This window comes from Antrostomus carolinensis, unplaced genomic scaffold, assembly GCF_000700745.2.
Source record: "Antrostomus carolinensis isolate BGI_N321 unplaced genomic scaffold, ASM70074v2 scaffold37678, whole genome shotgun sequence".
Taxonomy (NCBI): domain Eukaryota; kingdom Metazoa; phylum Chordata; class Aves; order Caprimulgiformes; family Caprimulgidae; genus Antrostomus; species Antrostomus carolinensis.
In genome coordinates, this window is record NW_010335708.1 from 815 (window position 1) to 14,072 (window position 13,258).

General features: G+C 34.8%; 1 protein-coding gene across 1 annotated transcript; it reads left to right on the top strand.

Annotated features, from left to right (window-relative positions):
• The first annotated feature begins 1,560 nt into the window (after positions 1-1,560).
• UBE2W (ubiquitin conjugating enzyme E2 W) lies at positions 1,561-12,081 on the top strand. The gene is made up of 5 exons (XM_010174648.2): positions 1,561-1,839; positions 2,698-2,800; positions 5,287-5,442; positions 6,573-6,648; positions 10,923-12,081. Exons 1-5 carry the CDS (start codon positions 1,799-1,801, stop codon positions 10,934-10,936), a joined length of 390 nt encoding a protein of 129 aa, XP_010172950.1. The 5' UTR covers positions 1,561-1,798; the 3' UTR covers positions 10,937-12,081.
• Positions 12,082-13,258: the final 1,177 nt, after the last annotated feature.

The window sequence follows — 13,258 nt, forward strand, 5'->3', positions numbered from 1 at the left end:
CTATATGACAAGGTATACACAGGCTGGCTGCTGTTGAGGTTTATTTGATGATGGTCTTGGAAAGTATTAGAAAGAAAATTGACTCCAGAACATCTCTTGTCACTCAAGGATTTGTAAAATGGTTTTGGAACTTTGTTCTTTTGCAGTTTAATTCATGATACTGGTGTTAAACACTTCATGTTTATTATCTGAAATTTTCTTAAACTGTGAAGAAAGCAAAAGGTGAACACTAAGAATCTGATCTGTTTTTCACTGTTAGCAATGTATATAGCTTTCTTATGAAAATGCTAGCATTGGTTTTTTTCAGTTTGTTTATATCTGTACACCAATTATAACAGCCTTTAAAATTATTTTCTGACATAACATTTAACTTGAAAACACATTTGTTTAATTGCTTGCAAATAAAAGACTTTTAAAGTGTATGTTTGGATTCAAGGTGGGAACTTTCAAAATAGAAGCCCAAAGCCAAGTTTTCAGGGCTGCTTGATAGAGACAGAAAGTTATTTCAAAATGTAAATTGTGAATGTATGAGGGCATTTTCTTTAGAAGTTGTATGTCTGAATTTATTGTAGTCCTATTTTGAAGGTATTAATGAGATACTGAATCACTTCTATGTTGACAAATGATCACTTTTTATTTTCCCTTATGGATTTTTTGAAGTTGTACTAAGCATCGGAAAAGTTATTTGGAAAATTAGTAAGAAACAACTGCAAATGTGTGATAAAATTACATTTTAAAAGATTGTATGTTGGATCAGAATTAGATACTAAACCCCCAACCATATATATTTATTCCTCTTGAGTGCTAGGTCAGGCTTAAATCTTATGTAAGGTCATTTTGACTAGTAGGATGATGAAAGTGGACTGATAGATGGTAAACATTAAAATTGTTGGCAGGAAAAAGGAGAGTAAGAAATGACAAAGCCTTGAACCTTCCGTTATCTAGATGGCTTGGAAATTACAGAGCATATTGCATAACAGTTTATATGGAGAAAATACACTCTGAAAGCAGTGCCAATGATAGCACTTCACAGAGGTTGCATTTCTCTTGCTCCATGGATTGTAAGAAACAGTTCTGGCAGTTGTTACAGAACCGACTGGTTGCAGTTACTGATTTATCCCTGTTGAAATAGGTAAGAGTTACCTGAGCTACTGGTGTAACACTTTTCTAAATTTTACGAGTCTGTAGGTTCTAAGATGCAGTTACTATAAAGTTATAAAATAGTTTGTGTTCTGCAAGTCATGTAGTCTTGTTTTAGTTTTGTGTTCTGTCCTCTGGGATGAATTAGAATAAGGCAAAGCCTTGCACAGATGCCAGATAGAAGTGTCTTAAATTACTTACAGGAAGAGCTGTGCTGTTAATTGTATGTCTGATGCTATCAGGGGAATATGAAATGTTCACTGCTAGGTGTAGAGCTGTGGTTGACATATTTGTAATATGACAACATCCTGGATACCTCTGTGTATTTTGTAACGCAACAGTTCTTCACTTAGCAATGTTGCAAATGTAAGTGCTTTTTCATTTTACCAAAAAAACAGGTTTCAGGCCTGTGACTTTTTCTGCCTGTGACTTTTCAGTTTAATTTTTAATAGCGGAGTCTTCCCTTTCTCACCTTTCAGTTTCCCTTTGTATTTAAATTTTCAAGTAAAACTCCTTTTACCTTTCAATGACTGATGAAACGTACTTTAATGTGCATGCTTATTGTTGAACTTTAATATTTCAAATATTCTATACAATTTCTTTATAGAAACGATTACAAAAAGAACTATTGGCATTGCAAAATGATCCACCTCCAGGAATGACTCTAAATGAAAAGAGTGTACAAAATTCAATTACACAGTAAGTATATGAACTGTTCTATTTTTGCTATCAAGCTGAAAAATGTAAGTAATGAAAAGTCCTCTGCATGCTACTTCCTCTGCTTATTCCAAGTAACATTCTGAATTTTTGTTTTTAGTCTGGGGAGTGAAACATAGTTCAACTTAATGAGCATACAGCAGTAATGTGCTGGACACTCTCAGGAACTGCATAGTGAATTCATAAAATATTTATTAGGCATTTTACTGTCTAACAAAATGCCAATTGGTAAAAGCTTCTGCCTATTTTAAAATTTAACAATCTCTCATAGCTACTAACCTCTGAAACCCTTTCCTTTTCATACTTTTAAGTTTTCCAGTGTTGGTTCCATTACCTACTGGGTTACATACCATTTAATTTCAGAGTTTTTCACAGGTCCATTGCCCTTCCCCTTCAGATAAATATTTTAATAAACTGTATTGATGATTTCCTTGACGGAAAAGTAAAACACCATGAAAGAATACGTACTAGTTTGTTTTCTTCCAAGCCTGTTTTTTTTGTAGGAATAAACTTTGGAACAGGTCTTTTGCTTCAGCTTTGTTGTCTCACATTAACAGTCTTTTTTTTTTTTTTTTTGAACCGATGGGTCTGTGTTGAGTTCAAGTCATAATTACTTGTATAATTTGCAGCACTATATTAATGCCTGTATGTAAAATATCAAGCTTGTTTCTTTCAAATGTAGGTTTGATGTGTTATTCACTTTTGTGATAGTTATAATACTAATGTAGTGTTTAGAAGATTAGGCTGTGAGTGGTAATTGATTTGATTAGTCCTGTGCTTCAGGAGTAAAATTACAATTTGTCAGTCCACAATACTAACAGTTTTTTCCCCATTCCTTAGGTGGATTGTAGACATGGAAGGTGCTCCAGGAACACTATATGAAGGGGAGAAATTTCAGCTTCTATTTAAGTTCAGTAGTCGGTATCCTTTTGATTCGCCTCAGGTAACTGCTTTCTTACCTCTTGCTTAACACTTCCTTTAGGTTATAGCTTCATGACACATGTCGAGTATCAGTATAATTTACATATCCTGCTGTGAGGTTTAATTACTTTAATTTGCACTAAACACATTGTGCAGATTCCTTTTCATTAAAAAATGGCTCTGCAGTGAGGTGTAGTGCTGTGACAGTCTGTTTGGTTTTAGAGCAGATGAAAGAGCAGTGTAAACTGGAGGCTTCTTTGAGGTTGATACTTATATCATACAAAAGAGCATACTTATATCCTACAAAAGTAGGAAGGTCCCTTTCACTGGAGTGTAGTAAACAACAAACTGCTTCTTCATCCCCTTTCTTTTTGCTTCCAGCTTTTAAGTTTCTTGCATTTTCTCTGCTACCATTGTTAATACAGCTGAGGGAATACTGTGCTTGTGGTAGGGGTTCTCATACATACGTGACATCTTGAGAGGCCTGCAAGCCTAGTGATTCTAACCGAGGTGTGAGATAGTGTTACTTTCATGGTAAGGTAAAGGGCTGAAGGGGCAGCAATACTACTAGGCTGCAGAATGGGCTCTGTACATCCATCCCTCCAATAGCTGAGGAGAATAATACAAAATGTGGCTGGTAAGAGCAGTGTTCAGCTATCACCCCTGCTCTTCTGAAAAAGGAAGAAGAAAAGCAAGATCGTCTTGGTTCTTATCCTGTCTGTTTCAGCTCAGAGTTCCAAGAGTGAATCTCTGAAACTGAAGGAAGGAGCTGTGAGAGGCACTTAAACCATAAACATTACCTATTTTTAGCTACAGTGATAAGAACTAGAATGCTGACTTTTCATTCTTAGGTTTTAAGGAACAAACTGGCTACATGTGTTTCTGCACCCCATCAGGTTTGCAGTGAACTACTCATAGGTGACCCAGAGGAGAGGAGTCACTTTCATTTGGTTCCAAGTGCTACTGTTTGTATACATTACCCAACCTGTGTGTGGAGCTCTGTGCAATTTATTGTAAAACAGCAAATTAGGTCTGTACATGTACACTGATTTTTAGCACAGAAAACAATTCAGAATTTAAGTCCTGGATCCCTGATTGTTGTAGATGACTAGAATTTCTGTTATAAAAATTATGCTATGCAGTAAGTTCATTCTGTGTTACAAACCTCTGGGTCATAATTCTCTCTCCTGCAAATCTGCTTACTGTGAATTGAGTTTACGCATCTGTTGCTTAACCATGTGGTAGTTTTCTGCCTTTAAATGTATGTTGTCTATCATAGTGTGCATGCTTTTACTTATCTAGTATACTTAGTTCTGGTTTTCCTATAAAAGGAAGACATTAGTTAGAAGTGAAATACATTACAGGATTATGAAGGTAAGCTCATCAATGTTTAAGAAATACCAGTTTAAAGACCTATGAAAGATCATTCTGCATCCAGTTTTTCTACTGCCTTAGAATCCTATCTGCCACTTAGCGAATAGGTTAAGCTCTCTAATTCCAGTTTCCCATATGATGATGATGATGTTGCTTCTTTCTTGTAGTCAGTGATGAGGCGGGTGTGTTGTGTACACATTTGTACACATCCATATATCTATATAACTTAGGAAGCACTTAAGAGGATTCTGGGTATTACGAATATGAGTGGTAGAGATTTATTATGTCATTGCATAAAGATGACAGTGGTTATGTGGGATAAGGAGCTCAGGAGGATAATGCTGCTATGAAGGCTTCACTTTTACTCCATTTCCATTGGTCCCGAGCCAACTGTGTGTTTGACAAAAACTTGATGTAAGAGCGATTGTTGTTAAAAACTTATTTTTCTGACCTTTTTTGACAGTGATACTGTCTTTTAACAGAGTGGAGCTAAGGTTCTAAATGCTGTTCTTCCATATTCATCCATGTCAAATAAAAACATACTCAATTAGAAATAATGATCTAAAAACATTTATTATATGATAACATACTTCAGCTGTACAAGTCCTTTATTAATAGGATTGATGCATTTTACTCCTTGTGCTGCAGCCTGGATGAGATGTCCAGAACTTAATTTCTCTTGTGTCTAGGTTTATAGAAATACCTTGTTGTTTCCTGGTGTATAACGTTGTGGTTTATGAAATCGTTAAAATCCAGTGTTTTGGCAAGGCAGCTGTATTCCTTAGGACATGAAAGACTGAGGCTGCCAGATACAAGAAGTTTAGTTTGATGTCTTTACACTGTTACCTTTGCATTTTTCTATGCTCCATGAATATTCAAAGAAAAAAGCCTACATTAAACCATTTATTTAATGCCATCTTCACTAGCTATTTAGGCTTCCATGGTTTTGTTTTACACTACAGTTAATAGCTTCCAAAAATGAATGAATCTAACATGGTAAAGTGTATTTTTTAGTGTAAATAAAAATGGCAGATCCACTTCTTAAATAAGGTATTCTTGTTTTCTGAAAAGCAATGCAGTCTTATTTAAATTGTGGGCAATAAATTACAATTATATTTGTTCTTTTTTGTTTAGGTCATGTTTACTGGAGACAATATTCCTGTTCATCCTCATGTTTATAGCAATGGTCATATCTGTTTATCCATTCTAACAGAAGACTGGTCTCCAGCTCTCTCAGTGCAATCTGTTTGTCTTAGCATTATTAGCATGCTTTCCAGCTGCAAAGAAAAGGTATGGGCTTTTTTAGCACTGTTGGAGTAGAATAAGTAAAAGGTAGTAGTTTTTTACTTTGCAAAGTGAGATTTTAGTTTCTCAAATTCTAAAACAAGTGAAACTGCTGTATCTACATTTCTACTACTGAAAAAGTACTAAACTAGAACCGCAAAATAAGCGGTGCAGTAAGTACTTTGTCACCATTTTCAGAGTAAGCTGCTCATATATCGTTACTGGAAAAGAGGAGCGAATGGAACCTTTCTAGTTGTACTAATGGTGAAGTTCAGTCATGTTTTAGGGCAATTCTTTGTAAATTGATTCTGTCTCTAAAGGCAGTGCAAAATTACTATTGAAATGTCTTTAGTGCAGATGTTTGTAAGGCTTTGCAGCTGTACTATTTTGATGATCTTGATCCTTTTCATTACAAGAAAGTAAATGGTGTGAAGCTGCTTTTTTAGTCACAGATGAGTGGCACTGATACCTTAGACTTTTTTGTAAAGAGGATATCCTTTTGACTGTTTCTTTCTCAGTGGAATGTCTGTGGGAGTTAGATGTGATCAGAGCTTGTACATCTGTGTTATCCAAACGTGCCTATTTATGTCACATCCCAATCAGTCCTAGTCATGTGTATGTGGTAGAAAAACACCTCCAAAGTGGCTTTGTATTTTATCCTATAACTCTGGTTTTGTATAATAATGACACTTATGAGCAAGGCTGAAGAATATGAAGTGTTGATCAGATATAGTTATTTAAGTTCATTTTTTTCACGCACTCCAAGCTGAGATTTAGGGATGTGAATTGAATCCAATATATCAGAATTACTTTCCAAACTGCAAAAGATTTTTTTTTTTATTTTATTTTTTTTAACAAAAGCTGTTCCCTTTCTTCTGGATTGTTTTCTTTATTTATTTCTCCCCTATCTATCTCCAAACTGTTTGGTATTTTTCATTAATTTTTTGCTTGGAGTATCTCCAGTAAGAATTGTTACCTGAATCTTTAAAAGGTTTTTACTGACAAAGGTCTAGCCCTGCCTGTTACCTCATTTTCACTGCATTCACGTGGTAGCCTTTCATAAGCTTATTAAAATAGCTCACATATTACAATATGAGGATTGTTTGATTATTTGTAGGTCTTTTTTTGTGTTGCAGAGGCGACCTCCAGATAACTCATTTTATGTAAGAACGTGTAACAAGAATCCAAAGAAAACAAAATGGTGGTATCATGGTAAGTATTCAACTAGGACCAGGAATTTTGGAAGTGTTTTTCAGGCTGAAGGCAATTAAAATGCAGGAAAGTAGGATAAATCTGTTCAGAGCCTTATACTATTTTTTAAAATATCAAAAAATTATTAAAATCCTGTTTCTGGATACTCTGCTGTGATTTTTTTTTTTTTTATATCACATTTTATTAATTCCTGATGGAAATGTAAATAGCACAGATTTATATGTTGTAAATTGTAAGACTGAATTTGAGTGAAAGTTCTCGTAAACTGTGTTAGTCCATGAAAAGTCTTAAGTTTGGGGTTGGAGAAAGTCCGTAATGAAACTCGATTTAACTCTAAACCCAGAATTTTTTGTTGTTGCTGTTGTTGCTTCAAGAGCTTTTACAGCGATTAAAAGATGTCTGTATATTTGCTATGTGTTTTAATATATTTCCACCATTAATCAGAATTTCCAATGTGGGATGGTTGGCTTACTTAAGACTCTTAAGAACTAATAGTCAACAATATAGTAATAAGATTCTACATGTACATGATAAAAAAAAAAAATACCATAGCAAAATTACTACGTGTAGTAGTACTGCGGAGTCTGCAGTGCTAGTGTTGTGTTGTTTTGGATTTATTTTTTTTCCCCCCTCCATATGCTGTCTGTCTGACTTTGTGGTTTCTTTATTCTACCTTGACATTTGTCATCCTCTTCCCAGAGCTGGGGTTGGCTGTATGTGCTTGTCTTACCCACTCCATTGGTGAGGAAAGAAAGGAGGGGGTAGAGACAGGCTGTGCTTTTCTTCTCTCCTCTCTTGTCAGCCAATACTTTCTTTGCTTTCCCTGGGAAAATACTGTACAAATAGAGGTTATTGGAAGCCCATGTATTTTGGGAAGGGATGTGTTAGAGCACGTAATGCTGTATGCTAGGGTGATGCAGGCGGAGTTGATCCCATCACTACTTTTCACTGAAAGCTCCGTCATAAAACATCCCATTTTTCCCTGTCTCCCCACCCCAGGACATGTTCTGCCCCCTAAGTGAAATGAGACCAGGTATTTTGAGACAGCAAAAGTTAATGACTGGAGAGGCAAATGCCAAAGCCTTCACCCTTGGATTCTTAAAAGCCTGTGGACACCTTAACAATAAAAACTCGAGAGTTTCCTAATACCTGCTGAGATGCATGGGTTATTGATATATGGTAGTGTAACACAAAGAAACTCTGTTTCTTGTTTCTCATAGTTCTCTAGTAGTCTCTCTAAAACAAGGTCAGTTACAATGAGGAGTGCTGTATGTCATGGATTAAAAGGTGTTTAAGAAACTCGGGACTGTTTATTGTGTGGTTGTATATTATGTTGTTTTTAAAACTGACTCCAAGAATAATAATCCTGTTGCCCACAAGGCTGGGATTTTAATCTTCACCAGATTATTCAGTAATCACTTTATTTTCTCTTTCTGTTTTTGAACTCTTGTGCTGTGCTTGGTACTTCTCCATTTCTAGTTCTGCTTTCTCTTTATTGGCAATTTTTGGAGAGTTTTTATTAACTATTTTTATTTTCACTTGCTAGTTATTTTTAAAGAGAAAGAAGTAAAGCTTTTTTATTGGCTTTATCTTGTGATTAAAATATGTGCTGTCTGCTTTGAATTTGTACTAGAGTCTCATTTTGACTCAAGATTCAAGTCTATCAAGAAGAAGTCTGCAGATACTACTTCGATTTTTTTAATTCCTAAAATTTGAGTTAAACAAGCAAAATACTAAATGAGTATGAAATGTGGACTGTCTGACTCTGAAAGTTGCTATATAATTGTAGCTCAAAACCATCAAGCTGCTTATAAACCACCGAACAAATCATTTAATTACTTCAAATTAACTATGCAATGGCTGTTTTCTGAAAGTCAGAAAACCCAACCCCTCCCCAAATTCAGAGCAACCTAAAAACTGACCTGAGGCAAGAGAAAGCAAGTGAGTTCATTTAAATAACTCATACTGTTTTGCTTAATTACATTTTCAGTTTTTTAAACTTCCTTTTAAAGTACTAAATACAAAGGAGATCATAATTAAAAGTTCATTGAGCTTCCCTCCCATTAAATTCTTACATTAAAATATAAAACATACCTGATGTCCATTGGACAAACATTTTTTTAAATGCTAGAGGGTTTTTCCTTCATTTTGCATGTCACTTGCTCCTTCTCTCAGTTACAAGTAATTTTGTTTCTCTTCTGTGGACATATAACAAGACTGCCAAGGCGTGATCTTTAAATTTTCAGTGTTTTCTTGATAGGTGTGAAGAAATGGTGGGTTACACTAAAATGGGAAGCATAGCTTGCCAGCTAATTTTAACCACCTCAACCTTAACCTGTCTTCAACCTTATCTATACCTGAAAAGATTTACAAGCCCTTGGAAAAGGTTATTCTATCATCTTCATTTTCTGCTCTGGCTTCAACTAAAATGTCACACATCTAATCTTGTGGTTGAACCACCCAAGAGTAACCACTGGATGAAATAGGTCCCACTGCTAATACAAGAACATGTGAAGGGAGATGCAGAGTGGTTCTGCCCCTTCTGTTGTCAGCTAGCCATTGGACTGGCTTAGCTTTAATGTGAAATTGAATCCCTGTGTTTTGAAGATAAAGGAGAGAGACTGTCATCACTTTAAACAAATGCCTTTAAAACTTTTTTTTTCCAGTAGATGCCTGGAATTTGTTTAGCTGAGAGTAAATAGTGCATGACTGGGAGCTGGTGTAAAGCAAACTGATCTGAACACAGGAGGATAAAGTGGAACTTTGAGATATATTCTGACATGTATATCTGTGTCTCTGTGCATTTAGTTTGTTACAGAGTTTTTAATCTCTCATTTCATCCCTGTCCCAACAAAGCAACTTATTCTGTAAGCAGTGTTATGGAGCCTTGTTTGCTACAAACTGATGTCCTGGTAGGCCCTGTTTCAAAACTCCTGATCTTTGATAACTAAAAATATTTCTAGATTGTTGCCCCTATCCAACATCTCCTTCAGCTGTACATTGAATTTCATGCTGAATTTCAATCTGAGGGTTGATCATGCCATGTTAAAGATGAGAGGATCTTCCAGGTACAGTTTTTTTGGGCATCCAGGCTGAAATTGGTTTCATATAGCTGCTGCCTGTTCATGGTGTTGTCAGGAGGTAGATTTTTGTGAAGAAAACAATGTTTGTTTTGAACCAGCACCTCCTTAGTGCTTTTTTTAAGTAGAAAGTGTTTTCTCTGGTATTTGGCTTAAAGTTTTAGTACGCAGTTTAAATACCCCTTCTATGTCTCTTGCATCCTTATCCAATCATTCTTACAGGTACAGTTTTTTGTTCTTTACTCCCCTATCAAAATGAAATTTTTTTTTCCATGTAATGACATGTTTTCCAGTGAGAATGTAGAATTATTCGCTGCTACTTTATACATACTAATTCTGTAAACACTTAAAATACTGTTTATGAAGCTACATTTTCTAGGTGTGCAAGGTTACAAGTAAGTGTATTAAAAATAACCAGACAGTGAGTTTTCTTTCTGTTAACAAGCTTAATGTTTACTGTTACCAGATGTAAATATGCTGCAGGTCGATGGGTGGAAGAGAAAGTTTAAAAGGGAGAGCTTTCACAGGCAAATATTTACTTTAATATTGAACATAATGCAGAAAAAAGATTGCCGTAGAATACTCTTCTGGTTGTAGTATGTTCTGTTCAATCACCATATCTAAAGTTTAGTGAAAGTTCTTTTCACATTTAAGATTTTAGGATTACAATAGTAACCTATTACTTTTGCGTGATTCTGTCAGCTATAGTTTGTGTTGATTCTTGAGAAATTAATATGCTTACATATATGTATGTATAAAGGGTTGAGAATGCATCAGGAGAAGCCCATTCTGCTGGCTCTTATTGCTATATATTCCTTATAAAAGGATTTCTCATTTTCATAGCTGATGTGGACCTGCTGTACTTTAAGGGGGCAAAATTTTAAGTGTATTTGGTCTTTCATTTTTCTAATGAGTGGCTTTTTAAATACCCAATGTGGAAATTACTGTCCTCTTTAATGCAACATTTGCTAATACTAATATACTTGGGGATGTATGTGTATTTAGGAAGTTTTATGTTTAATATTATCTTCTTTTTTTCCTGAGTATTGAACAAAGCTGCAGAATTATTAAATGGGTGTATTTCCCCTGCATGTTACTGTCTGTGCTAGGAATTGTTTCCATGTACAGCACCTTGCTAATTGGGACTTGGAATGTTTACATGTTTTCCATAAATATTCTTCTTTTATTTTAAAGATGACACATGTTGATGCCACCATTTTGTGATCCTCGTAGCAGAAGATAGTCCTACTGAGAAAATGAGCACTTTGATCATTCAGTCTTTGAACTTTAACCTTTGACTGGAAGTGACCTATAGGCAATGAAGACTACTTCCTTTGACTGCATTTTTACTAGTGTGCATTCTGGGCGCATGTTGATCGCTGGTTCAGTCCATGCAACTGACATGCTTTTATTAGTCATACAGTATTAATGCAGGTGTCCAGAAATGTCAGAATAATTCCATTATTTTTATTTTAAGCTTTTGGAAGAATTCCAGGTCTTCATATATTGTGCAATAACACTGAACTCCTTGGCGGTTTTGGTGCATCCATTGCCGGCAATGGACATTGTACCAGGGAAAGGTTTTGTTCCTGCCACAAAAAAGATTGATGCATGACAGAGCTTATGAAAGTTTTGGATGTATTTGGATTATAAGCAAGGGATCGACCATTACCTTAAAAGCCACCCCATTCTTTTATATTTGGATTCTATGCACTGTGATCACAAAACGAGCAGCATGAGTTAACATGCTTAGCTGAAGGACTGTAATAAGATCCTTGCATATTTATTAAATTGTTTATCTGCTGTCAAATTATTTTGACATGGAAGGTTTTTCGAGTGACATTGGCAGAGAGGTACAATGTTATCCCTATGGTGAAATAAAACTCATTTTTGTATATAGTTATTCATATCTCTGAAGCAAAGGTATGAGTAATTTAGGGTATGAGTGATTTAACCAAGAATTTATTTTGGAGATAGAGGATGGCAGTGATATAACTGAACTTGCTGCAGTCCATAATTGGGCTTGTAATTTGTACTTTAGAGCTTTTTCCAAATAGATTGCACACTGTTATTTCCTGCTAGCCATCAGCATGAGCCCTACTGCCTACACCAATATTTCATTTATTTATGTGTTTGAAAGCAATCCATATAACATTTTTTGTTTGCATTCACTGTTTCTTTTGTTGTTGTATGTCATGTTTGAATGTTACAAAACAATATTTTGATTGAAAAGCTTTGTCAGAAGATATTTTCATGTAAATTATTTCTTTATCTTGTAAGCATCATCTTGTCTTTTAATCCTGTACTATAAAAAGAAAAAAAAAATACATTTTTGACAGAGGCTTAATGTTTTGACAAAAAAGTGTGGACCTTCTTATTTAAGTTTAGACTAAAGTATATTTTCTTAACTTGCTTGTCCCATGCAGCCATGCCAGTTTTTTTCCAGACTTTTATTTCACCAAAAAAGGGGGAAAAGCCTAAAATCAGATTGATGTTTTTTTCTATGGAGCAACATTTATTGAAACAATAGGTAGTTGTTTTCACCACTCTGTAATATTTTGATACTGCAGTTAGGTTGTCTTTTTAGGAAGCACTTTTATAAACTTAATAACTTTACACATATGCAATATTTCTATAACTTTTTTTTACTGTTGCCTTATTGTTGCACTCAAAAAAAAATATTCAAGTGATTAATGCATGAATATCTAAATCAAGTTAACTACTTGATTTAAAAACAAACAAAGGCCAAAAAAAACCCCCAAAACATCTAGAATGAATAACTACAATAACAAACTGAAAATTGGCTGAAAATACCAATTTTTTTCTTCTTACTGCTGTATGATAACTGAAAAGTTTTATAGCCTTGTACATACTTCTCTGTTACCTAATATTTAAAACATTTTTTAAAAGTATAGATGCTTAACTCAGGGTGGAGAGATTTCAGATGGATTTGCTTCAGAGAAGTATTTTGTACAGCAGCCGAATTATGGATCTTGCCAGTGAAGTGAGGCTACAATATACTTCAGGAACTGCTATTTTTTTACTGTATTCAAAATATCTCTTGGCCTTTACAACTCAATGGTAAAATCTAGCTTTGGATATAAATTTGACGTGTGTATATACTTTCACAGTGAGCCTTTAAAACATAGAATTAAATTTTTTTTTAAGAACCAAAAATAATAATTTTAAGTAAATGAAATAGTTCTGCTCCTAAATTTGTTTAGCAAAATTTTATTGTTGTGAGTTAATCAAACTGGTTATTTTTGGAAATGGTTCATGTGAAAGAGCAGTAATCTGATACTTAATCTGTATATTCATGTTAACTGCTCTATTGATTGAATGGATTGAAGCATCTTTGAGAAATTAATGTATGAATGGTTCACATAATAGGTCCTATCAAATAGGCCACAGGAAAGAGACCGTATTGTCACACCAGGTAATGTCTCTGAAGAAATGGTTCAAGTACATCTTCTCAGATTCATGTATCTTTTCATATGGTGGCCTGCCATAATACAATAGATAGTTTGGAG